This window comes from Hypomesus nipponensis, chromosome 16 (assembly GCF_054491055.1).
Source record: "Hypomesus nipponensis isolate SF chromosome 16, ASM5449105v1, whole genome shotgun sequence".
Lineage (NCBI taxonomy): Eukaryota > Metazoa > Chordata > Actinopteri > Osmeriformes > Osmeridae > Hypomesus > Hypomesus nipponensis.
In genome coordinates, this window is record NC_140376.1 from 1,730,525 (window position 1) to 1,756,709 (window position 26,185).

General features: G+C 49.8%; 1 protein-coding gene across 6 annotated transcripts in view; it reads right to left on the reverse strand.

Moving 5' to 3' along the window:
- The window catches only part of osbpl9 (oxysterol binding protein-like 9), a 28,320-nt gene extending 2,690 nt beyond the window's left edge, over window positions 1–25,630 (reverse strand). Inside the window, exons 1-23 of one of the 6 annotated variants that reach the window (XM_084676063.1) lie at window positions 25,502–25,630; window positions 24,343–24,393; window positions 21,983–22,061; window positions 15,877–15,953; window positions 10,155–10,250; window positions 9,563–9,610; window positions 8,433–8,462; window positions 8,253–8,303; window positions 7,671–7,709; window positions 5,162–5,255; window positions 4,496–4,600; window positions 3,628–3,787; window positions 2,867–2,970; window positions 2,639–2,757; window positions 2,449–2,534; window positions 2,060–2,231; window positions 1,744–1,828; window positions 1,518–1,628; window positions 1,162–1,225; window positions 935–1,075; window positions 720–798; window positions 509–600; window positions 205–340 (exon numbers count right to left, since the gene is read on the reverse strand). In XM_084676063.1, coding sequence (XP_084532189.1) covers window positions 205–340; window positions 509–600; window positions 720–798; window positions 935–1,075; window positions 1,162–1,225; window positions 1,518–1,628; window positions 1,744–1,828; window positions 2,060–2,231; window positions 2,449–2,534; window positions 2,639–2,757; window positions 2,867–2,970; window positions 3,628–3,787; window positions 4,496–4,600; window positions 5,162–5,255; window positions 7,671–7,709; window positions 8,253–8,303; window positions 8,433–8,462; window positions 9,563–9,610; window positions 10,155–10,250; window positions 15,877–15,953; window positions 21,983–22,061; window positions 24,343–24,393; window positions 25,502–25,612 — 2,130 coding nt within the window. In that variant the 5' untranslated portion in view covers window positions 25,613–25,630. Of the gene's footprint in view, window positions 1–204; window positions 341–508; window positions 601–719; window positions 799–934; window positions 1,076–1,161; window positions 1,226–1,517; window positions 1,629–1,743; window positions 1,829–2,059; window positions 2,232–2,448; window positions 2,535–2,638; window positions 2,758–2,866; window positions 2,980–3,627; window positions 3,788–4,495; window positions 4,601–5,161; window positions 5,256–7,670; window positions 7,710–8,252; window positions 8,304–8,432; window positions 8,463–9,562; window positions 9,611–10,154; window positions 10,251–11,253; window positions 11,571–13,399; window positions 13,504–15,876; window positions 15,954–21,982; window positions 22,062–24,342; window positions 24,394–25,501 lie in introns of those variants that run through there. The other 5 variants (XM_084676062.1, XM_084676064.1, XM_084676066.1 and 2 more) reach the window with 5 other exon arrangements.
- Window positions 25,631–26,185: the final 555 nt, after the last annotated feature.

Consider the following 26,185-nt stretch of genomic DNA (forward strand, 5'->3'; position numbering starts at 1 on the left):
TAGTGAGGCAGTCTGGGGTAGTGAGGCAGCGTGGGGTAGTGAGGCAGCGTGGGGTAGTGAGGCAGCGTGGGGTAGTGAGGCAGCCTGGGGTAGTGAGACAGCCTGGGGTAGTGAGACAGCCTGGGGTAGTGAGGCAGCCTGGGGTAGTGAGGCAGCCTGGGGTAATGAGGCAGCCTGGGGTCTGGGGTAGTGAGGCAGACTCACCCTCGTCTCCCACTGCTGTTCGTTCTCTTTCCTCTCGCGGGCCTCTCCCCTCTGCCTCTCCTCCAGGCTGTGCTTGGCTTCTGTCGCCGCGTCGATGTCCTTCAGCTTCAGGTTCAAGGTCACGTCCTTCCACATGCTGAGGGGTCAGAGAGCAGGGAGGCAGGGGTCAAGGTCAGGTATGGGGGAAACCGGTGACTGGCTACTTTAAAGCACTGTGTGTGTGTGTGTGTGAGGTGGGCAAGCTGGGCTCAGGTCTGAAAACAGCCTATGAGGATGAAGCTTGTTCTTCTTCTTCTGTCCTCACCTGCGAGACTCGTACACCAGCTGGTCCTCCAGCTTCCGAACCTTCTTCTTGATGAGGCCCATCTTCTTAGTGTCGATGAACAAGGAGTTCTCCTGGAGGGCAAAGGTCAAAGGTTATAAAGCCAGCATCTGACCTCAGGCTCTTCGGGGTAAGTTTACGAGACAAAACCCAGACATTCAGGTTGAGAATTATTATTGTGAACGCAGCTCACCCCTGATGCCCACTTGGCGTACATGACTCCGTTCCACTCACCCTCGATGGAGCAGAACGACTTCTTATCGTTAGGGGGGCTGTTCACGACAACACACAAACAATCTTAACACACGACAACGCAACACTACATCCCCCACGCCCATCGTTAGGACCAACCCTCCGAACTTTAAGTCCTCTGGACTGGGTGTGAAGACGGCCCGCGTCCACACTTACAAGATCTCGGCGGTGATCCTGTGCTTCTTGCCTCCGTAGAAAGGCTTGGTGTGGAACACGATGCTGGCGCTGTAGCCAGTCTTGGAGCAGGAGATGTTGCATTCTCCCCCTAGCTCCACCCAGGGCACAGTAAGGATGGACCTGAGGGAGGGACAGGAGTGAAGATTAGATGCACTCGAGTCAGACACATGGATATTTGAAATGTTATTGTTGGAGACAGCTCATACCTGCCATAGCCATTGGGGAAGGTGAGGATGTAGTGTTCGTCATGTTCCAAACAAGACACACAGCCTAAAAACGCACACACGAGTATTAACAATTATTCCAACAATAAATATATTCATTTGTTTCCCGTGCTATAAATCCTTTTTTTCCCCCTCTACAAAGGCATCTTAACACGGCTGTACCAAAATGCTTTCAATGAATAGAGTTCAAGCAGCCCTTATCCAACCACACCACCATTCCCACGTCATAGAGACAAACCCAGGGTAATGAGAAGCTGCTATGACAGCATCAGCCTAACCCTGGGATCCTCCCTCTCTCTCTCTCTCTCTCTCTCTCTCTCTCCCTCTGTCTCTCTCACCCTGCCCTATGTTGTGGACTCCGATGGACATGCCCAGGAACTTGGACTTGGTCCAGATGTGGGCGTTGAACTGGATCTTCTTCCTGCAACACTCTGCGTAGAATGCAGAGACTGTGGAGGAAAGAGTGCAAGAGTGTTTAGTAAAGTATTTAGGGTGTGACGGTGCTAACTCTGTGTGTGTGTGTGTGTGTGTGTGTGTGTGTGTGTGTGAGGGAGACACACTCACTCGGGGGGTGATGAGAGACCTGCTCTGCTACAAAACACACACTGTTGGCTGAAGACCAGGGAACTGGGCCTTCTGATACTGGCTCCTAGAGGAGAGAGGAGGAGGAGAGCATGAGAGACATGCACACCAAAACACATTTTAAAATGTTCTGTGTCGACTGCCCTTCTGTGCCTCAACATGCAGAGTATGCAGTGTGTGTGTGTGTGAAGGTGCTTGTGTGTGTGTGTGAAGGAGTGTGTGTGTGTGTGAAGGTGCTTGTGTGAAGGTGCTTGTGTGTGTGTGTGAAGGTGTGTGTGTGTGAAGGTGTGTGTGGTACCGTGGGCTCGCTGGCCTCGCAAGGCAGGTCCCAGTGGCAGAGGAACACCTCTCCCAGGATGGGGTTGTAGGGCTTCTTGGCCACAGAGCCCTTCCTGCCTGCGTGGAAGGCTGACAAGTACCACTTGACCACCTGCACCATGCGGTCCCTGGCATCCTCCTGCTCCGCGATGCTGGGGAGAGGAAGACAGGGTCAGCCAAAGCCTGGAGCCCTGCTAACTGACAGATCCTTCCTCTGGGATTGAAGTCATTTTGGTTAAAGCGATTGTTTAAAACCGTTCAAAAACAAATGAAGACATTTAGTCATTTAGCAGACAAGACAAAAGAAAAATGTTTGCTGTGTGCGTTTATACAACTATTCTTTCTATTTTCAAGACAGAGTTAACTCACCTGACAAACAGATCGGGGTGTGCAAAGAAGTCAGCGTACATCTCTAACAAGGACCTCCTCTCCAGGATGAAGGTGGGGAGGACCACCTGCAGAGAGACCACACAGACACATCCAGACCAGCTCCCCCAGCACTCAGCAGAGACAGTGTTTGTGTGTGTGTGTGTGAGCGGTGTGTGTGTGTGTGTGTTACCTTGGTGAGGTCCATGCCCAGGCGGACCTGTGACAGCAGGTGCATGATGACACTCTTGTGCTCCTCCACAGACTCCCCCTCCCCCTCGTCATCTGGGTCATCATGGCTGTCAAACTGGTCTGGGGACCACACACACATCACAACGTTCTTCAGAGATAGCAAAACAGAAAAAAAACATCTGTGTGCGTGTGTGTGTGTGTGTGTGTGTGTGTAGGGTGTGTGTCGGACCTGCGTCAGTGGTGCCGTTAGACATGGAGGAACTGAGGGACTCATTGGTGTCTGGTCGCTTCAGGTTCCCAGAAGCATCGTTGTGTCCCAACGCACCAGGATGCCTGGAGGGACTAAGAGAGAGAGGGAGAGGAGAGACAGAGCGAGAGAGGAGAGACAGAGAGAGAGAGGAGAGACAGAGAGAGAGAGGAGAGACAGAGAGAGAGAGGAGAGACAGAGAGAGACAGAGAGAGAGAGGAGAGACAGAGAGAGACAGAGAGAGAGAGGAGAGACAGAGAGAGAGAGGAGAGACAGAGAGAGAGAGGGAGAGACAGAGAGAGGAGAGACAGAGCAAGATAGAGGAAAAAAAAGGGAGAGAAGGGTAGGGGTGATGGAGACAGAGAAAGAGAAGTCGGCTTTAAATTCCGTCGTAGTGTGCAGGGTGCAGACTGTCCACACAGCCGGGCGGCCGGTATTCACTCTAAGCAGTGTTTGGGGGAGGTGGTGTACTCACTCTAAGCAGTGTTTGGGGGAGGTGGTGTACTCACTCTAAGCAGTGTTTGGGGGAGGTGGTGTACTCACTCTAAGCAGTGTTTGGGGGAGGTGGTGTACTCACTAAGCAGTGTTTGGGGGAGGTGGTGTACTCACTCTAAGCAGTGTTTGGGGGAGGTGGTGTACTCACTAAGCAGTGTTTGGGGGAGGTGGTGTACTCACTCTAAGCAGTGTTTGGGGGAGGTGGTGTACTCACTCTAAGCAGTGTTTGGGGGAGGTGGTGTACTCACTCTAAGCAGTGTTTGGGGGAGGTGGTGTTCTGGTAGAACTCGTCTGCGTCGTAGAACTCGTCCTCGCTGCTGGAGTAGGAGAAGTCTGGTACTGAGTGAGAGGGGAGGGGGATGTGGGCGGGAGACACGCCCCCACTACTGGGGCCTGACGGACCACTCCCTGAGGGAGAGGGGGGGGGGAGAGAGAGAGAGAGAGACAGAGGTGAAGTGTGAGAAAGGTCAGAGAGAGGGGGGGGGGGGAAGAGAAAAAGATGAATGTGAGGAGGAGAAAAAAATAGAGAGGAGAACGATGGAGAAGAAAAAGAGATTGTTTAAGGAGAGAGGGCTGGAGTTCACAGCTGAACATGCAGATGATCTGACACAGCCTACAAACATGTGGCCACTGGGAAGAGCTAACAACCGTCTCTCTTTAGAGCCGCTTGACTGAACTGCAGCCGGCCAGCAAGCCGAGAGAGCGCACGCACACACACACACACACACACACACACACACACACACACTATCCTGTTCAGGGTGGGCTAAGACCTGGTTTGGTCTGAGAGTTATAGCCATATCATTAATCAGTTCCACTACAGGGCTAAGTACAGTACGCTACTCTGACTCTGGATTGCGCAGCACAGCACTTATTTTTTGCTGCATCAGCGAGAGCGCACACGCACGCACGCACGCACGCACACACACACACACACACACACACACACACACACACACACACCAACCTCAACCTCAACCTCAACCTCAACCTCAACCTTCCTGTTGCACCACACCACAGCATGCAGCTCTATACAAACTCGCGACCCTCACTAGAACCTTCTCACACGATGCGTCTTGGAAATGGATTAGCCGGGGGAATGACATGACCTCTGACCTGTGCTGTTGGGAGTGGGGGTCTGCAGGCTGCCCATCACCGTGACAACGGGCCCCACGGACAGTGTGGAGGGTCGCTGGTCCGCTTTACACACCTGCGAGCCGTCTGTGGGACACACACGCACGCACGCACACGCGCTTTATCGTGACATGACATGGCTGCTTGTTGCCTTGGCAGCTGTACAGCGTAGAGAGCTGCACCTGCCACAGTGCTTTGGGGAGGGTCTCTGTTAGGATGTTCCTGACAAACCTGTCTGATGAACTGCGTCATCTGAGCCACAGAAAACATACAACCACCTGACCATTTAAGGTCAGTGTCCCCCCCCCCCTCCCCCTCCTCCACCCCCCCTCCTCCACCCCCCCAGGACAGTCACAGTGGTCCGGGTGTGAGGACCTGGTTCTTAGAGGCTATTAATGGAGTACAGCAGCCTGAAATGAGCACGGCCTACATTAGGAGAGGCTGAGAACCTTGCTGGGGAGGCTGCAGTGACTGATTCAGACAGCAGGGGGAGCCGTGGCTGTCCTGGAAAAACGACAACGTCGTTTAGCATCGTAACTAACAGTTACCTGTTTAGTGTGGTCTTGGTAAGGCTACAGCTTAACTCAACAGTTACCTGTTCAGTGTGGTCTGGGATGGGGGTACAGGTGAGCTGATATTGTGGATTACCTGTGGGTTGTGTGGTCTGGGTTGGCATGGCGGTGTTGACTACTGAGTTTTCCACAGCTGGCTGGAAGATCCCATCCACTGGGTTGATGGTGCTCTGCACAAAACAAGACACACACCATTATACATTTTCAGATTCCCGCCTTCGAACGTCAGAACTAGGGAATCAGGCTACATGCGGCATACAAGTCTGCATACAGCGACGACACGACTCCCCTCAGGTTCTGTAAAAGATTCTGATCATGTTTTAGAGATTTGGATTCAAATGTCACTATCTCCAACGTACAGGACATTGAAAAGGGCCTGAAAATATCAATTTCCTCCGCCACTGTTTCCAGGAACAACTAGATAACCAAGTCCCATTTACTTAATCAATATCGTTGCTACATAGTCACAATATCTTGATAGGCAGCTTGTAACCCAGCAAAGGATGCACTGTATCAGTTAACAGGCGAACTGCTCGCTCAACTGTGCAAATCTGAGAACTTGACTCCCTTCCACAGAGATTGGGAATCGAGGCCAATGATAGCGCTATAGTCTTTTTAGGATTGAGCCATGAATGAAAACCATGGGATAACCCCTGCTATATATAACTGTGGCCTGACCCTACTTACACTCCAAAGCGCACACAAACACACACACACCATATTCGTGATCTTATTGACCCAGAGTATGTTGTTCTGACAACACTGCACGGCAGGCTGATAGCGGCTGAATCAGACACTAGGCCTGTTTAGAACCCTCCGAGAACTCTGGAACAGAACTCTGGAACAGAACTCTGGAACAGAACTCTGGAACAGAACTCTGGAACAGAACTAAGAGACTGGATTGGGGTGGGCAGCAACAGGGTCATAGATCCATACGCCGTTCGGAACATCAGACAGAATGTTTGAGCACATTAGTATGATGTTATCGATGTTTCCAGCTCAGCCCCTACTACAGCCAGTCCTCTGAGATCTGTCCTTCAGAGTGCCTGAAAGACAGGGAGGCCTGGGGTCACACACAGGATACCTCCACAGACCCAGAATGCAACAGGAAAAAGAACATGCAGGTGATGATTGAGAAGGAGGAGGAGGAGAAGGGGTGTTCTAGAACTCTGGATCAGACATTCCAGAGCGTTCTAGATTTCCCGTAAGATAAAGGAAGGCTGAACGATGGAATGTCTGCTGGCGACTGCGTTCAGTCAGATGGCTTTGTTCTCCTGTGCTGTCAGGGAGATGTGAGAAATAATTTGAGAGGAATGAGACACGTGAGTGCTTAGCGTTGCAGACCAACGGGTGTGTGTACCTTTCATGGTCTCTCCTTCAGTTTTATGGAACGTAGCCGATACCGGACGGATACCACAGGGATGGATGTGTGTTGTGGGGGATCATGTGAAAAATCTGAATAAACGCACCACTATCAGGGGAGAGGATCTACGACAGAGAGTCTCTGTTCACTTTCCACCCCTCAGTCCCTACCTCCACCCTTCCCTCACTCACTCCACCCTCCCCTCCCTCCCTAACTCCACCCCTCCCTCCTCCCCCAAGCCCAATCCACGTGCCTTAGCAAAGTAAGGCTGCCGTTCCTAATTAATGCTAGGAGGAAGCTGGACATGATTAGAAATGGATAGGTTTTAAATGGCAGGGTTGAAGTAACTAAAATACTTCAGGTGCTCTTGATTCGACTCCCCTCGCATGAGGATGTTTCACTTCTGGGCACGCTTCATTGGTCTGGGTGGCCCTTCAAGTGAATCAAGCATACCTCCAATATTTCAGATTCAACACAGGTCTGTAGGTGCCCGTGCACGTGACGCTAAGTAACGCTGCAGTTGACCAGACATGGTTAGCACGCAATTTTCATAGATAAGTATTAGGCTGCATGTGCAAATCCTAATACCTATGGTTTATGCACATGGCTAGCTAATACCTGAGTAGCACTAATGGAGAACAGATCAGAGCAGTTTATAAAACATCCATGATGCAGGAAGACGGACAGTAAAAGCTGCAGGCCAGACATCTAGAAGTTGTTGATGGTTCAGTGAGCAGCGATCGATGAGGAATTAGTCAGGGGGAGGGGAGGGTTAAGTGCTCTGTTGCTCGTTCACTCATACACACCTGTATACACACGCGCACACAAACATGCCTCTACACACACACACACACACACACACTTGTAACACACACAAATACTTCCTCAAAAACAGAAGCGTACACACACACACACAACAGAGAATGGCAGACCTTCTGTTTTGTATCTTTATAAGACAACAGAAAAGTTAAGAACAATTCTTAGCAGAATTGCATAACTTCAGGAAAGCAGAGGCTTCACTGCCTTCAGGAGGGGGCAGAGAGATGGCGAGGAAGAGGAGAAGACTATTTAAGAGAAAATATTTCTAGAAAGTGGTATGGCATGCACTAAACAAGTGAGATAGATCTTCTTTTCGACAGCAGAAGGTGAATTATAGCGGAGAAGAAGGACAGGAATTAAGTTGATTTTTTTTTCCTCACGGTGGGAGATATATCAAACTTACTATAAGTCCGTTCGCGTGTTGCTGTTCGTTACTTTGATCCTTAAAATTTTGAAAAGAAAACGTTACTTATGGACGGTTCAAGGCTATATGTTTATGACAACAGTACTTGCAACCAATGACAGCCTTCTTTAAGAAGCACACACCATGTCTGGCTCTGAGGTGAAAGTGGAAGGGCTGTTACGTGACCACTAACACCATACTGTGCCTTCAACATTTTCACAGACACCATTCACCACTTAACCCTTCTACCAGATAGTTGACTGATACTCAGAAACATTGAGAAAAGCAGTGTTTGTCAAACTTAGTAAAGTCCCCCCTACGAACCGGAAAGCAACTGTTACACCCCTTGATCTGAGGAAGCAGGATGTGCATGTGATGAAATGAGTACTCTGCCCAGGGGAACGACAGGTCACAGTTGGCTTAGCTAGGTGGCGGGGGGTAACTAGCTAGCGGGGGCTAACTAGCTGGCACAGCTAACAACAGGAAGTGGAAGATAGTGGCGTGGTGGAGTGGAACAAACACAGATGTTTACACACAGAACAACAATGCACAACAGTAAATAAACTGTGTTTAGTTTCTTACCTTGGCTATTTGCAGCAATACAATACAGTGCTTAATGGACTCTACCATACTCTACAGGAGAGAGAGAGAAATTAGAAAGTGTAACTCATCATTAAAACCATCATTTGAACTGAACAGAAACTAAATCTAAACAGTAGTGTACATTTTTGCGCAATGAATAAATTTTTTGCTTCTACTTACACACGTTGTGTCCTTCAAATCTTCAATTTTCTGGAAAAAATTGAATATACAAAAAATTCGAAATGAAATATTACAACAGTGGACCTATCACCTACGACACAAAATGTGAGGAACCACAAGATGAGAAAGACTAAACTATGAAAGAGGAATATGAACTATTTCAACTGCGACAAGTAAAAGGACTTTATTTCACCATGCCAAACGACTTCATTGTTGTGTTTGGAAACTTAGCAGGTCACTTCTTCTAATCTCTAACAGTGAGAACTGAGACATGACAATACCTTCCTGTCACTCTGAAACTGTGAGGGGAAATGTACCTTACACTGACCAGAACCAAAACTACCTCTCCCATAGACACGCATACAGTGGTGAAGTGCATCACAGCTGCAGTTATTGATAGCCCAAAAGGCCTTTGGGCTAACTGGCTGTCTGCCCAACACACTGCCAATGAGTCTGGTGAATGTAACGAGCTAACAAACATGAACTGAATTCCAGCATGGACGTGTTAACTTGACCAGGCTGTGTATGGGCCTCCTCACACCACGCGTCTCCTCAAACTACTCAGACAGGCAGGGTCAGCGACATCCTGTCCAAACCACTGGAATGAAGCTGCATTCACAGAGAAGGACAATCCAAGAGAAGGAGCTCTTGTATTGATGGGATGTAGCAGAGTAATGACAGGAGAGCTGGAGGAGAGAGAGAGACAGAGAGACAGAGAGAGAGAGGCAGAGAGATGGAGAGAGAGAGGCAGAGAGATGGAGAGAGAGAGAGGCAGAGAGATGGAGAGAGAGAGGCAGAGAGATGGAGAGAGAGAGGCAGAGAGATGGAGAAAGACAGAGAGATGGAGAGAGAGACAGAGACAGAGATGGAGAGAGAGAAAGACACAGAGAGAGAGAGAGAGAAAGACACAGAGAGAGAGAGAGAGAGAGAGAGAGAGAGAGAGAGAGAGGCAGAGAGACAGAGATGGACAGAGAGACACAGAGAGAGAGGCAGAGAGAGAGACATAGATGGAGAGAGAGAGAGACAAGAGATGGAGAGAGAGAAAGAGACAGAGAGATGGAGAGAGAGAGACAGAGAGAGACAGAGAGAGAGAGAGAGATAGGGGTTGGAACGGTGGTGGTGCTACTCACTCTGCGTGACTCATCCTCCTTGCAGTCCTTGAGCTTCTCATCAAAGAGCTGTAGCACATGAGAAAGGAGGGGGTCAGAGAGGTAGGGGGAGAGAGGAAGGGAGGGAGGTTAGAGAGAGAAAATGACAAAGGATGAGCAGGGGAGCAGTTTCGGTTAAACAGAGCTATCAAATGACGCTCTGACAAGTCACAGTTATTCTGGGATGGATGTGTTTGCTGTGACACGGTCTTTGCTTGGTGATTCTAGAAAATGTCAGAGCCCTTGTTAACGACATGAAACACTTGGAAATATTTGGTTGGGCATCTAGCGAGCATCAGTCATATTACACTGCTTTAGGGCTGCAAGGCGGCCACGTCCTGGGATGAGGCCAGCTGTCTCACATGGTGGAGGGATCTGGGGTGCAGGGGGTGCAGGGGGTGTAGGGATGCAGGGGGTGTAGGGGGTGCAGGGTGTGCAGGGATGCAGGGGGTGCAGGGATGCAGGGGGTGTAGGGGCTGTAGGGGGTGTAGGGGGTGTAGGGGCTGTAGGGGGTGCAGGGGGTGGGTGGGGGTGCAGGGCCACACAGAGCAGCCAGCCCACACACAGGCCTCACCTTTAGCTGGTCGATGAGGATCTGCAGGTAGGCGTCGGCCTCCGCTAACTTCTTATCAAAGTCTTGGACGCTCGGGACGAATCCTGTCTCTGCCTCCTGGGCAGGGAGAGAGACAGCAGAGAGGACTGGTCAGTAGGAGGGGTCAGGAATACATACTGACATAATGACTGACTCACTCGACGGACGGAAGACAGACCCAACTCCATAAAGCGGTCAAAATGTTAGCGTCTGTGAATTAGCACGACACCAGCGCTAACTCCCTTCAGTTACAGAGAGAGAGACCAGGCTTAAACCAGCCAGTCAGTTTTTTTCGTGTGAGGAACGTGTTAGGATATCATCATAAACAAGTCTCCATAATCCTTGTCTGGTTGCAGGCCTGTCTTTAGGCCAAGCTTTCAACCAGACGTGCGTGAATATAGCGGTGGTTTAAGAGAAGCTTCTAGAACGGTCCTCACAGCTCACCTAGCAGCGTGTGACGGCTAGACCAACATCAAAGGGCTGGTCACCTGGTACGACCAGGGTCATCACATTTCTGACCACAACAATGTTATCAAGGAAGCCATGGCTGAGGGGAATTCAATTGCTAACAGTGTGTGTGTGTGTGTGTGTGCGCGAGACTGAGTGAGAGAGAGAACCAGATAGCAGTGTCTGTCTTTCTGACGAGCCAATGTGGCAAGGTAGGGCCTGTCAATCAAACACACATCCACACGCACACACACGTACACACTCAGACCAGATTCAATCCCACCTGCTAAGTAATGAGAACAGGCTCATGCTGACGTGACCCGCCTGTTTCTGTTCCGTCGGAGACCACAAAGCCCAACATGAACACACCTCTGCACCACCGGCCCAGCCGTCTGCTACATCAAACAGCTGGGCTGGACCAGAACACAACACTACTGTGAACAAGCACATCCCTGCCACACACACACACACACACACACACACACACACACAGGTAAGCAACAACACATTATCGAAGCGATAGCCGAGAGATTCGTACGAACCAAATGCACAATCTGACCTAAAAAAGAAAAGAGCTAGCTTCACTGTTCCTCAGGAAGTGGCTCTGCGTGGCTGGCAGGCTCGGTCATATTACCTGTGTTTGTGTCGTGTCAGCCTGACTACAGCGCTGGGATGAAGCTCCTTTGTGACCCAGGGACTGGGCGGAGCGAGCTCTCCTCTTCACAGGCGCGTGTTTCACAGGAATGTGTAGAAAAGACATCAGCCACCCAACACCAGCCAGAACAAACCCCCTCCTAGTCAGGTTGAACATTTTCAAAGCTTCATCTAGGTTAGACACACTTTATAGAGACCAAAGTCTGTACCGTTTTTTTTTTTACCTCCAGGATTCCAGAAGGTTCAAAGGTGATGTGTGTTAGCCAGCCACTAACATGAGGCTGGCAGACGACAAGCCTGAGCAAAAGACCACAAACAATCAGATAAACAAACAGGCGAGCACACTGGATTCACAGATAGTGTGTGTGAACAAGCAGGCTAAACTTGGCTTGGTCTGGTTTTGCTCTGATGTCTGTTGCCTTTCCACATCAATCAGGGACGTCCTTGGACGCCTAAGATAAGGGCAGAGCTGGGTCCAACTGGATTAGGACACAATCTAAAGGCCAGGTGTAGGTTCCTTAGAACTCAACTCTCATCTCCACAGGCTCGAAAGCATTGTTCAGAGATACCACATTCCCTCCTTCCTTCCCTCGAGGTAATATATCATCTCACGTGATATGCAGAGGTGTCAATTCCCTTCTCTTCGATCCTGTTACCCACCCAGCCGCCTGGGATACACCCCAACAAACCCCGCAAAAATGCCATCTTCATTCCTCCACCCCTGGAGATCATCTTTTAGCTTACAGGATATATGTGGGTGCAAATGTGCCTGTCAACAAAGCTGCCACCCACTCAGCCGCTGGTGACATGGGATTTCACCAAGGAAAACAGGCGGTTTGCATTGATCTGAAAATAGCCTCGCTCCCTGGACAGTAATCATCAACCCTCCTGAGGAAAAGGGTTGTTGCGTATGAAACTGCTCCAAAACAGAGGGTGGGGGAGTGGGTCCTGTGAGAGCTTGAGTTTGTGTGTCTTCTCCAACCAATAAAGTTTTATCCCCGGGTGAAAACCATATCGCTTTAACCTTTCCTCTGAAAGAGGAAATCCACACAAAAGCAACCTTCTCCATCTCAACCAGAGATTAGTTTCAGTATGACGAGTCAGAGACCAGCCTGGCCAACACGTAAACACTGTTAGCATTACTGCCATTCGCAAATTCTCAGTTTATAAAGTATTTTACTGATCTTATTCTTTGTATGGTATGTCTGTATTGTTTTGTATTCTATTCATGTTTTTATGCTGTCAGGCGTATGCAGTAACCTATAAATAAAAGGTATTATCATTATTATAATGAAGATGATGATTGTTATTAGCGTCAAGACACACGGTAGTTGTTCAATCCTGTTCCGAGGCAGGGCTCGAGCCAGAGTTAGAGGCAGGGCCCGAGCCAGAGGCAGGGCCACAGGCAGGGTTGGAGGCAGGGCCAGAGGCAGAGTTAGAGGCAGGGCCAGAGACAGGGCCCGAGGCAGGGCCCGAGCCAGAGGCAGGGCCCGAGCCAGAGACAGGGCCCGAGCCAGAGACAGGGCCCGAGACAGGGCCCGAGCCAGAGGCAGGGTTAGAGGCAGGGCCAGAGGCAGGGCCCGAGCCAGGGCCAGAGTTAGAGGCAGGGCCAGAGGCAGGGTTGGAGGCAGGGCCAGAGGCAGGGCCCGAGGCAGAGGCAGGGCCAGAGTTAGAGGCAGGGCCCGAGCCAGGGCCAGAGTTAGAGGCAGGGCCAGAGGCAGGGCCAGAGTTAGAGGCAGGGCCAGAGTTAGAGGCAGGGCCAGAGTTAGAGGCAGGGCCCGAGCCAGGACCCTGGTACGGTGGGTTTCAGATGAGCAACTGAGAAGACGTCTAACTGCTTTTTGTCGTAACTTTCCAAAATAAACAATCACCACACTCCCCCCCCCACACTAAACCCTTCCTCCTCTCTTACACTCACACTCACACACACACACACACACACACACACACACACACACACACACTCCTCCCCTCCCCCGGCTCAACCGTCTGGCTCTTTACACAGCGTGACCCACTTTAGACTGCAGTAGTTTGGCCACAACCGACCGTGGTTTCCCCCACTGCTCGCATGCGCGTGTGTGTGTGTATGTGTATGTGTGTGTGTGTGTGTGTGGTCTGGTACTTACAGGACGCCTCAGTCGGATGAACATGCCTTGCCCAGGACCTTGTCTGTTCCTCTGTAGGTCTATCTGCCCACACAGCACCACAAACCCCTGAGCCAGCCTTTCCCTCCCCCTCTCTCTCTCCCTTCCCCTCCGCCCCTACTGCGACATTAGGCAACTCCCCTCTCTCTCCCTTTGCTTCCCCAAAGCCAGACCGGGCTGAATACAACCAGTAGAAACTCCAGACTGGCAGTATGCTTCACCTTACCGCCTGTGTCTGTTCGTTACTGGGAGAAACAGACGTACACAGTTAGCCAAGCAGGGCAAAGTTAATCCTAGAGCCTCCCTTCACAGGAAACACACACTTCCTCGCAGGCAGAGAGCAAAAAAAATGAGAGCAAAAAAAAAACAACATCAGCCCAAACCTCTCAGAGCGAGACAAGCACCAACAGCTGCTCTGATTGGAGGAGGGCTGTAGGGCAGATGCTTGGGAGCACCAACAGCTGCTCTGATTGGAGGAGGGCTGTGGGCCAGATGCTTGGGTGTTAAGAGTAAGCCGAGCTGTGATTGGCTCCGGCTCCGTCATGTGATGCAGTGACAGCACAATGACACACGAGGGTGTGTGTGTGTGTGTGTTTGCGAGCAGGCGCACACAAAGTCTGTCTGTAGAGTCAGCTACGTGACGGGTTAGAGAGAACGAGAAGGGAGGGGGGAGAATGTGTGAACCAGAGGAGGAAGGGAAAGGGGATTTGATGAGGCAGGAGGTTAGAGAGGAGAAGCAGAGTCAACTGAAGGAAGGAAGAAACAAGCTGGAACAAGTGAAAAACATGAAGAAATAAAGAGGAGACAGAGGGAAGTGTGTTTCAGTCAGTGAGACAATAAGAAAGAATCTAGCAACATGTAAAACACAGGCACTGAGGTGTATTAAAGCAAGGGTGCAGAAACACAGGGAATGGAGGTGAGAGGATGACTGGGGCAGGGATGGTTAAGGGGGTACCTTATTTACTTTAAACACATAACAGGGGCGGGGTGAGATCACTTCTCCCCTTTCGAAACAACAAAACAAATACCCTCTTTAGACCATTTGGCCAACACCCTCTGAGTAATCACACCAGCTGGAGATGGAAGAGCTGGAGGATTGCTTAACACACTGACATGCTAGACAGACAGTTTCATTTGACAACAACCGCGTTTATAACTGACAATGCTGAGGGTGTGTGTTTGTATTGATTTGCAGTTTAATACCGATTATTTTACTATTTAGATTTAAATGTACTGCTACTACTTCTACGCGTTTTTCTTACTGCTCAAAATACACAGAGAGTCAGACTGATGTGGCTGTTGATGGGACATATTGATTACCTCTGAGTTATTGTTTCAGTAGGGCTAACCATGCTAAGGGCTAACCATGCTAAGGGCTAACCATGGTAAGGGCTTCACTGGTTAAGTAGATGGGTAAGTCACTTCACCTGGCGGTCAGTTCTGTAAACTTTATTGTGGTTGCACTCCACAGTCATAGCATCATTTGAACAGAATCTCAAATCAAATCTCATTTGCAGAGGCTAGCTCTTTTTACAAGCAATGGCCGGGTTTCCCAGATTCGTTAAGAAGCTCTTAACGCTAAGAGCGTCTTAGGAACGTTCTAAGAGCGTAGACATTAAGAGGACTTAACAAACTGCACCCAGACCAGACCTGGATTATCCATCATCACCACCACCATCATCGGTATTAATGTAACCACCATTACATCATCCATACCATCAGCATCCTTTCCCACCATCATGGTAGTCACAACACTAATCCTCAATGTCCCATTCCTCATCTTCACCACCCACACCGCAACAACCTTCAACTCTCAACACTAAGTAGACGCCACAAGGTGCCCAGGAAACAACAAACACACTGATGAAACCACACGACGACGACACAAGGTGAAACACAACCTGCTGTTTCTCAACGTTCCCCTCTGTTACCGTGGACACGGCTTCCAGCGAGTCAGAGCGATCGTTCAGGCTCTGCTGTAGCAGACAGATAAACCGAAAGGGAGACTGACACCCAAGCAGTTACTTCTAAATATACTAAATATATCAAGTCAAACAGGTCGCTCCATAGGTCAACACGGACATGGACTGGTCCTGTTCAGTAGTTCAGTCTCCATGTTTGACTTAGGATGTCAACAAAGGACATCACAGTTTGGAAGAGTCTCCAGGTTTGTTGGGAGACTTAGGATGTCAACAAAGGAGATCACAGTTTGGAAAATCACAAAACAAACATCATCGATACGCATCATTAGAACCCTCAAACCGGACAAACGGTTAGGATCAGGCCACGTAGTACCCTGAGGTTCACACTAATAACCGGCCTAACATAGACGACCAGGATGCTAAAACAGCGTTTCCCTGGAATACCACACCTGTTTTAAAGGCTCCTTTGGGGTCTGGAGAGGGGAATGTGGCTGGGAGGACAGGCTGGTGTGCCAGACTTCTGCTGTGGCTACTTACTCTCAGCTGGAGGGTGTGTCGCAGGATGGTTCCCTCTAAGGCGTGGATCCACTTTTCCCGCTCATCTGCGTCACGGGCTGTGAAAGGAAAGCACACACACACACACACACACACACAACGTTTTAATGATATGAAACAGATGCATACAGCTACAACATGTAGTTGCATAGCCGTCACATGATCGTTGATAGGTCAGAGATGAAGCAGTTGACTAGTTAAATGAACAACTCGGGGTACGGCTGGATATCTTTCTCCTCAGATGAGCTCTCCGATTCACGAACATCAGCTTCTTTAAACTTCAGACACACCGCAGGAAGTCACTGTGCCCTCCAAACCCCCCAAAATAATGAGCTAAATAAATAAGACGATCTTCAAGCATCAGTGAGAGGTCTTGGAGGGCTGGTAAACCAGGCCCCCATGTAGAGGAGCTGGTGTGGGGGGAGTGAGGTAGCAGTCTGGCTGGATCAGCAGCCTGGAGGGGGTTTCCAAGGTGGGGTTGCTGGTCTCCAGCTACACCTGGAGGGGGTCAGGTGGCTGAGTGGTTAGGGAATCGGGCTAGTAATCAGAGGGTTGCCGGTTCGAATCCCGGCCGTGCCAGATGACGTTGTGTCCTTGGGCAAGTCACTTCACCCTACTTGCCCCGGAGGGGAATGTCTCTGTCCTTATTGTAAGTCACTCTGGATAAGAGCATCTGCTAAATGACTAAAAGTCAATGTAATGTAACAAACTACGGCCTACCGGAGACATTCAGCAGGCGATCCGACCACAGGGCCTCTGTACACACAAGCAGGCGCACTTACAGCCACATGCCCGCACTCAGCCAGAGAGATGAGTCCCGCCTGTTTACTAACCCTCCACGGGGTGAGTCTGACTCACTCTCCTGCTGCTCTTCCAGACAAGCCAGGACTCAGGCCTCACAAGGCAGGACTCGGGCCTCACAAGGCAGGACTCAGTGCAGAAAGAGTGTGTGTGTGTGTGTGTGTGTGTGTGTGTGTGTGTGATTACAGAGCATTCTGTCTCTCCAGAGAGTTGGCGAATCCCCCACAATCAGCCGTGACAGAAGCGAAGCTCACAAAATGAAAACAGGAACATGTGACGCTAACCGGCGCTTAAAGACATAGACTGAATGATGAAGATGTAAGGTGAGAGAAAGGCAGGATTCTACTGTCAGGTGAAAGAGTATGACAGAGAATTAAACAGAAGGTCAATGGATATTAGGGATGGAGAGATGGATGAAGTAAAAGGTTGTCACCCCAGAAAGACATTGGTCGTGTGTGTGTGTGTGGGAGGGGGGCGGGTGCGTTGAGGCCAGGCCTCACCCACTGTCTTGCCACCCTCTCACCTCCATCTGAGACAGACTGTCCTCAGCCATACAGCTCCCTGTTCTCCCCAGAGCAACATGCGCTGTGACTGGGACCAATGCTGACAGATTGGTGGATCCACACTACACTGAAGAGAGAGAAGGAGAGTAGGTTTTCTGAAGAAGCCTGTTGAGGCGTTAACGTAGGCGGACGTTGGGGAGTTTTCCTGGATCTCCAGCTGAGACCGAGATGTGCATCCTCTCAGGCCTGACGATCATGCGTTCTACTGGGGAGACTTCCCAGCTAGCTGTGACCGGCGGCCCAGTATGTCCCACCATGGTGCCATGTTTATTGGAACGCACATGTTCGCTCTCCACAGCCATACAGCTAGCCTGCACCGCCATGCACATGTTAGCTCCCCACAGCCATACAGCTAGCCTGCACCGCCATGCACATGTTAGCTCCCCACAGCCATACAGCTAGCCTGCACCGCCATGCACATGTTAGCTCCCCACAGCCATACAGCTAGCCTGCACCGCCATGCACATGTTAGCTCCCCACAGCCATACAGCTAGCCTGCACCGCCATGCACATGTTAGCTCCCCACAGCCATACAGCTAGCCTGCACCGCCATGCACATGTTAGCTCCCCACAGCCATACAGCTAGCCTGCACCGCCATGCACATGTTAGCTCCCCACAGCCATACAGCTAGCCTGCACCGCCATGCACATGTTAGCTCCCCACAGCCATACAGCTAGCCTGCACCGCCATGCACATGTCACATGGGGGACCAGCTGTCATGGTGCCAGGATGTTGTCTTCACGAAGGACTAGCCAGCCTAGTCTGGATGCTAACAGAGCTAAAGGTTCCGTGGGAGGGAGGTGGTGGAGGAGGGGGGTGGGGGGAGGAGGGAGACTTTGTTGGGGGTTGCCCGTGACAACAAAGACAAGTGACATTGAGGGCCAATTATTACCCAAAAACGGGGCCGGGTGCCCGCACTTAAAAGTCAGCCTGTCTTAACTTACCTGACAACTAACGCGACTGAAGCTGGCTCCGCAGATCACCACAACAAACAAACACACCCTCGATCTGTGCAGGCTCGAGGCACCTCCTGAAAGCTGAAAAAACTGTCAGCTTCAACTTTTAGACAAATCCGGACCCTCTACACTGTCCCTGTAGAGTCACGTTGTGTTGTTGTGGTCTAGTCTGTAACCCTCTGTGAAAGCAGTTTGCCTCCCCCCTCCAGTTCCTGAGAGCTGCAAACCTAATTAGGTCCTAATGCTTTCCGTCACGCCAGGGCAATAGAGAGACTTGTGGCAGGGCTGGGTTGGTTGGAGGGCTGGGTTAGCCTCTGGCTGAGGACTTACTGAGCCCTAATGGCCTCAGAGTGCTTCTCTTCCTGTGACGGACCTCAAGCGGACCTTAACAGCGCTGCTTTTAACAGGGTTGAAGGTGCATTGTTTACATTTACATTTAGTCATTTTAGCAGACGCTCTTATCCAGAGCGACTTACAGTAAATACAGGGACATTCCCCCTGAAGCAAGTAGGGGTGAAGTGCCTTGCCCAAGGACACAACGTCATTTGGCACGGTGGGGAATCCGGCAACCTTCCGATTACTAGCCCGACTCCCTCACCGCTCAGCCATCTGACTCCAATTAGTTTCAATTAGAGGCGGAGAAACACATTCCCATGTGGAGGGAATCAAACCTGCAACCCCACCACAGTGGTTTAAAACATAGGGTCAGATACTACAAATGTCTCTGTCTACCGTGCCTGACACACACAGAGAGACCACCACACAGCCCAGATAAGAGACCACCACACAGAGAGACCACCACACAGCCCAGATAAGAGACCACCACACAGAGAGACCACCACACAGCCCAGATAAGAGACCACCACACAGAGAGACCACCACACAGCCCAGATAAGAGACCGCCACACAGAGAGACCACCAGACAGCCCAGATAAGAGACCACCACACAGAGAGACCACCACACAGCCCAGATAAGAGACCGCCACACAGAGAGACCACCAGACAGCCCAGATAAGAGAGATTTTCATACTGAGAGACCGGCAGGTGGTCAAGCAGAGCGAACTGAGGAACAGAGAGAGCGAACAGCAGAGTGTCTCACATACGTGAGCTCCTCTGCTCTCTGGCGCTCTGTTCCTACGGTACATCCCGTCACACTACTGATGCTCCCTCTCTCTCTCTCCCGTCGTCTCCCAGAGGAACAATCTGGGGCTGAATTATTCATAGTTGCCCCTTGTCTCCTCCAGAAGCCCAGTATCTCCTTCCAACATGCAGCTAAATGAATGGAATGTTCCGGAGAAGGATTGTGACGTACATATTTCTTTGTGTGCGTAGACACACACACACTCGGAGCAGCGAACACTAATGTACCTTGGCTAGCCAGACAATAGATCTCCATGTGAAGAGGGCTCACTGGACAATGCAGCAGAGTGTTGACAACTTTCATCTTCCCAGCGAGAGGTGAGGAGAGAGGAGAGAGGAGATTTATGAAGCTCTGGTTTTGTGTCAGATGAAGGGAGGTCTGTTGAATAATAGATGCTCCTGTAAATAGACAGTCTCCGCAGCCCAAACCCGAGGCAGCACGTGCCTACTACCACTCCCCCCCCCCCCCCCCCCCCGAGCCTTCCGGCAAGGAACCACGGCAACTCGTACCTCACACGCAAACACTCCTCAGCACACACCCAGTAGCGTGTTGCATGGCTTCACAGGGACAACAGGGGGACTGGCCTTCTGATTCTACCAGTGGGATACACACCCCCGCCCACCACAACCACCAGGAACCCCCCCCCCTTGGCAGAGGAGTGGGTTACCGGTGAAACGTCCAGGATGAATCTCTTCCTCTACCATCTTAAAATAGCTTGGCCAGAGCTGAGACCTGCGACGATGGAAAGAGAGAGACTGGACTGGTTCGCTGGAGACTGTCCTAGAATCTGAGTACAGGAACACATCCTGGTATCGCGCTCTGATCCCGGTAAAAGTAATCCAGAAAGCTTTCCCGAGTGCTTGTTTAAACAGCTGAACTCATGCAAGCCACCAATGGCTCCCTCTGGAGAGATGCATCATGGAAGGGACTTACATACATAATTAAGTATCCAGACAACCAAAAACAAGTTACTGTACTTCAAGGACAGATGGCACTACGAAAAAACAAGCAGTGGAACAAAATGAAAAAACAACCAGACACGTTGTATCAAAATGTTTCCACGGTCACCACCTCTCCTGTTTGTGCCTTACAAAACAACTGCTCCCACTTCTACAAACCATCAGCACATGTACCAAGACAGCCCTCGTTAAAGAGAGCAGGCATGTCCCAGAGCCCCTCCTAAACCAGGAGAGGAGGAGGAGGGACACTGGATGCTCGCGCTGCCTCCGTAACAGTGGAGGGTAGACGGCAGGAGGAGGAGAGGATGCAGGCAGGCAGGCAGGCAGGTCCTTACCCTTCCTACTGTAGAACCACAGCATACAGCTTCTGAACACTGACATGGGAGAGGGCATGGAGAAGCTCAGCCCAAGACGGACGGACAGACTGACAGACGGACGGACAAGCGAGCTGGAGGTTGTGGAGGAGGTGGTGGTGGTGAGGCGTGAGGGGACGGCGTGGAGAGACGGATGGAAGGGGGATGGAGGTGGAGGAGGCCCGGGGGAAGGAGAGAGAGGGCGGAGGTGGAGGAGGTGAGAGACCTGGAGGAGAGAGAGAGGGGGTCCGTCGACTGAGCTGCTCCGCGGTGTGCTTTGCAGGGGCGGAGGATGGGGGGTAGCTGGAGGAGGGGCAGGTGTCTGGGAGAAAGGGGGCAGCCCTGCCCCTGTCCCGTGTCCAGGAGTGCTGCTGTTCAGGTGCAGGGGGGCGGCAAGCAACAACTCAGCTGTTTTTTTTCTTGTTGTCTTGTTTTTGTTTAGGTCCGCATTATTCCGTTATTATTCCCAGAGGTAGAAGACAGAAGGCAAAAGACCCTTGTAAGCTGTTTCGGTTCTAGAACAATCTCGCTTGGCCGGCTTGCTGTGGAGGAATAAATCCTAGCCTCTGCTCTGCCCTTCCTACGGCAGATCTGCCAATCAGAGACGGAGGAGAGAAGAGGAGGAAGGAAGAGGAGGAGAGGAGGAGAGGCATGTGGAGAGCAGAGCTAAGAGGATGATGCTGCTGAGGAAAGGAGAGGGATCTGAGACAAGCTCTGTTCACCAAGTCTGATCGAGCGTGTGTGTGTGCGTGTGTGTGTGAGGGAGAGCCTGGCGCAATAATCCTGGTGGGGCTGGTGACAGAACATAATGGAGGGAGAGGGAGGGAGGGAGGGAGATGGAAAGAGAGAACAAGAGAAAGAGGGAGGAATGAAGGGAAAGAGAGGGAGAGAGAGAGAGATGGAAAGAGATGGAGAGAGAGAGCGAGAGAGATAGAGAGAGAGAGAGAGAGAGAGAGAGAGAGAGAGAGAGAGAGAGAGAGAGAGAGAGAGAGAGAGAGAGAGAGAGAGAGAGAGAGAGAGAGAGAGAGAGAGAGAGAGAGAGAGAGAGAGAGAGAGAGAGAGAGAGAGAGAGAGAGAGAGAGAGAGAGAGAGAGAGAGAGAGAGAGAGAGAGAGAGAGAGAGAGAGAGAGAGAGAGAGAGAGAGAGGGAGATGGAAAGAGAGAGAGAGGGAAAGAGGGCTAAGCTCTAGACGAGCATGTGAGCCACTGGCTGTTTAAATGCTAAAGAGAAGGATAAACTACAAATGACCATGGAGTGCTTAGAGAGAGAGAGAGAGAGAGAAGTCTGGCGGGAGGTAAGAAGAGGACAGCTCACCTTGGAAATGGAAAGTCTTCTGATCCACAGTGATGGTAAACGTGCTGTCGTCCTCGTCATCGATGCCTATGACTGCTCCCTGGGAAACCACACACACACACACGTCACTGTTTTTCTGTTCTCCTGCTCTTTCTGACACACACATCCTTACCTAAAACACCCACCCACCAGTGCACACGAGATGTTGGGGAGAGGGGGAAGGGGAAATTTGGGAGGAGTGAGATACTGGGAGAGAGAGAGCGAGGAAGAGAGAGAGAGAGGCAGAGAGAGAGAGAGAGAGGCAGAGAGAGAGAGAGAGAGAGAGAGAGAGAGAGAGAGAGAGAGAGAGAGAGAGAGAGAGAGAGAGAGAGAGAGAGAGAGAGAGAGAGAGAGAGAGAGAGAGAGAGAGAGAGAGAGAGAGAGAGAGAGAGAGAGAGAGAGAGAGAGAGAGAGAGAGAGAGAGAGAGAGCGAGAGAGAGAGAGAGAGAGAGAGAGAGAGAGAGGCAGAGAGAGAGAGAGGAGAAAAGATGGGCAGGATGAGGGGAGGGGCAGAGTGGAAGCAGGAGAGAGAGACAGAGAGAGCGAGGCAGAGAGAGGGGAACCAGAGGAACCCGAGGGGGACCGTCCGTGAGGAGAGAGGGAAAACACCGCAGAGCTACGGTAGCCAGGGGCACGCCGGCACCTAGCAACAGAGGCAGCATTGGACTCAAACATGTTTGTCTTACTAAACCAACACCAAGCTGAGGCACACCTAGCACACCAAGGCACCATGTGAAGCCTAGCAATGGCCCACCATGTGGTACGAAACAATGAACACCCATACTGGGATGATCTGTACTCTCAGTAGGGTGACATCTTGTAATCACGTTATTAGCAACGGGTAAATCAAGGTCAAACTCTACTTATTGTTATCCAACCCTGGGGCTGGACATAGCAACCCTGGGGCTGGACATAGCAACCCTGGGGCTGGACATAGCAACCCTGGGGCTGGACATAGCAACCCTGGGGCTGGACATAGCAACCCTGTATCTTCCAATAAGCAACCCAGTAACGTCACTTCAGTAGCACCTCACACACCTGTGTGCTCCAGGCACAGCCCCCCAGCGGTGAGAGTCTCTCTTCAAGCCACATCACACTACCCAGGGTGAAACCCCCCCGGCCCGCTTGTCACGCGAATGACAGGACAGGAAATGACCTCACCTTTTCTCCATGATGGAACCGTCCCTGAAGGTCTGAAGTTTAGCTCCACTACTGTCATACAACCGTCTCACAATCTAGAACCTCCTTGGTTCTCCGACCGAGCGACTTCGCTTGTGGGATCCCAGCGTCAGCTTACCACGTGTGTGTGTGTGTGTGTGAGAGGCGTGACATGCTGTGACATGTTACTAGGGCATTAGGAGATTCTACTTCAGATTAATGTCTAATGTACCCGTCAGAACTCCTCCAGTAAAGTGTCATAAACAAGTGACATCATTGAAAACCTAAAGAAGCCCTCCAGGTATCTACACCCAAATAGGGTTATACAGGCATGAGTGTTTCATCTCCACCCAATGTTCTGTTGTTGTGTAACATTTACAAAACAGTCGAGTAACGACATAGTTCTGGTTTCCATTCAGCAAGGGAAATCCAATGTATGTAGACTTACTGTGAAGTTCACAGCTTACTGTTTATATGTTTTGATTTAGTCCCCAAATAACTGGTGTGACTTATGAATCCAAATGTTTTAGGCAATAAGGGTTAATAACAAATTACTATACTGATTGCAACCAAGATCCATGTTTGGAAACAACAAAGCTGAATTTCTATGTCTATTTTGTAACTGTCAGTTTTATGCAATACAAACAGACAAATACTGACACCTAGTGGACGTTAGTTCACACTGACTCCTTTGCCAACCCTGTTAAGACAATCGTGTTCAGACATAAACAACTCAAAGACACCATTAAGGAGAACAGCAACAATCAAAGAGCCTTGCTATGTTCATAAAGGCCTTTACTGCATTCATCACCAACCCTAGGCTTGGAGCCCTTTAGCCAACCATTGAGGGTCATTTAGACTACTGCACACCAATGCTTGCTTGCTAAAGTGAAACACCTCAAAGTAAATGTGAAAAACAACCTCTGTACAATACATACATATGCAAACATAGTATAAAAATCCATAGTATATGGACTGAGCATAGATATGCTATCCATTCCTCTTACCGGAACACCACAGAGAATCTCATTAAAAGGTCAAGACTAGGTCATGTTTCTCAGGTGTACGGATGCATGCTGGAGACAGGGGGAGCAGGTGTGGTGAGGGTAAAATAGGAAAGGAGTTAAGGAAAGGAGTTAAGGATGTAGACTGGCTCGGCTGGTCGACCCAAACCAGTTTCTTACCCTTAGGCGTACGCAGCCTCTTCTAGACCCACGCATCATCTTGTCCTTCGACTGCAAACAAAACAACATTACACTTTTAGAATAGCTTTCAAAGACTGACAGTGACATTGGTGGTATGTCTTTCCACACATTAGGATTCTTCTGTTTGTGGAAGACCAAGTACACTTTAATGAGAGGAAGTACTTCAATGGCTCACACTCTGTTGAGATTAAAGGACTAAGCCACAGCAGCCAAGACAAGTAGTTCTGACAGAAAATATGACTGAGAACAAATAAGTCATTTGAACACTGAGCCACCCAAAGTACAGTATGAATACTTCCAAACAGGATATGTTTAAACTAAAAGACAGGAGTCAAAGCATACAGATGTCTTGTGCTGTGGCGGAAACATTTCTTAGGAGTTCAAACAAAGAGGAGTATAGCTATCCGTACTTATCGTGATGTGATTACGTTGTACACACTGAAGTACGTATGTTTCTCTTGTCTGCGTCCTGTTAAAGAGCTAGCTGAACAACATGTTCTACTGCCATTACATAGAATGACAGCCAGTGTCAGTCTAAGCAGGCTGAAGGCCCAGCATGTCTGTTTATCATGCACCGTGTTCGATAACTTAGCTAACCTACACGTAACCAATATAGCTAAGATTCAAATGACCTGGCTAGCTAGCTGCCTTTAGCTAGCCTTGTCTCCTGCCGTTGTTGATGTCATGCAACAAAAAAAAACACAGTTAACGCAGGCTAGCTACTGTAGCTAGCTACTGTACTTCTGTTGCGTTGCTTTGAGTAGGCACAAAACTATCAAAATGTGGACATTTAGTGTATGAAACGATATATGATTAAAACGTCGCTTTTAAGCATTGCAAAGTAGCAGTTGACATGAAGCACTGGGAATTACAGCTTTGTTGTCACGGTTAGCATTTGTAGCTATTCCTGAAGCCAAGTAAGATGAAAATACTGTGATTTGATTCGCTAGTCAGTCGAAAAGAAAGACTGTGATAGGTCAACAACAGGTCTGTCAGAGACTTAACCCGCCCATTTCTGACAGCCGAAATTCCCAACTCCTGACACAGGCCCTTTCCCCCACTTTGGTTTGACACCCGGTGGCAAAATCTTTTACCGACCGTACATCTACACCATGTGAATTTAGAACAAAGCACATACCGTGTAGTATGACAGTAAACCAGCATTGTAGTCCAAGACAAACCAGCGATACTGCCAACCTTTCATGACGTTAGTCCACTTGCTCAGCGGTCCCTCCATGATAGACGCCATCTTTACACTTTGGAGAAAGATTTCAAGGGGAGGAGTCGACGGTGGGACAGCGAAAGGCGAGTGGACGTCACGTGATGGCTTAACTTCTGGTATTGATTGAAACGACAGCTCCCATTCGATTAATTATGTGACTAGAAATGGGAAGTAGTTATTGTAAGCTACTTAATAGATTGTTCTGATCAGTACTTTACTTTTTCTGACAACTTTTTTATTTTACCCTTTTTTCATTTCCTGGCTATCACGCACAACAGACGCATCTAGTCTATGAACTTACCATGGAGCAATGTAAAAGGCAACAATAATATTAAGTTTTGAAAAAAAAGTTTTGAAAGGTTGAAAAAATATTTTCCACAAAAAGTTTAGGACCAGCCGTACACAAACAGTTAGCAGTAATGGCTACGTTTCACTCAATTATATGTCAGAGCCCAAACTACTTTAACTTCAGTGAAAAAGTGTAGTCAGTACTATGGTCCCTTTCCTAAACAATATATATTAGTGTGTGTGTGTGTGTGTGTGTGAACAGTATAACCACGACTTATAGGCCTACATTGTTGCCATGATTATTTCGTTTTT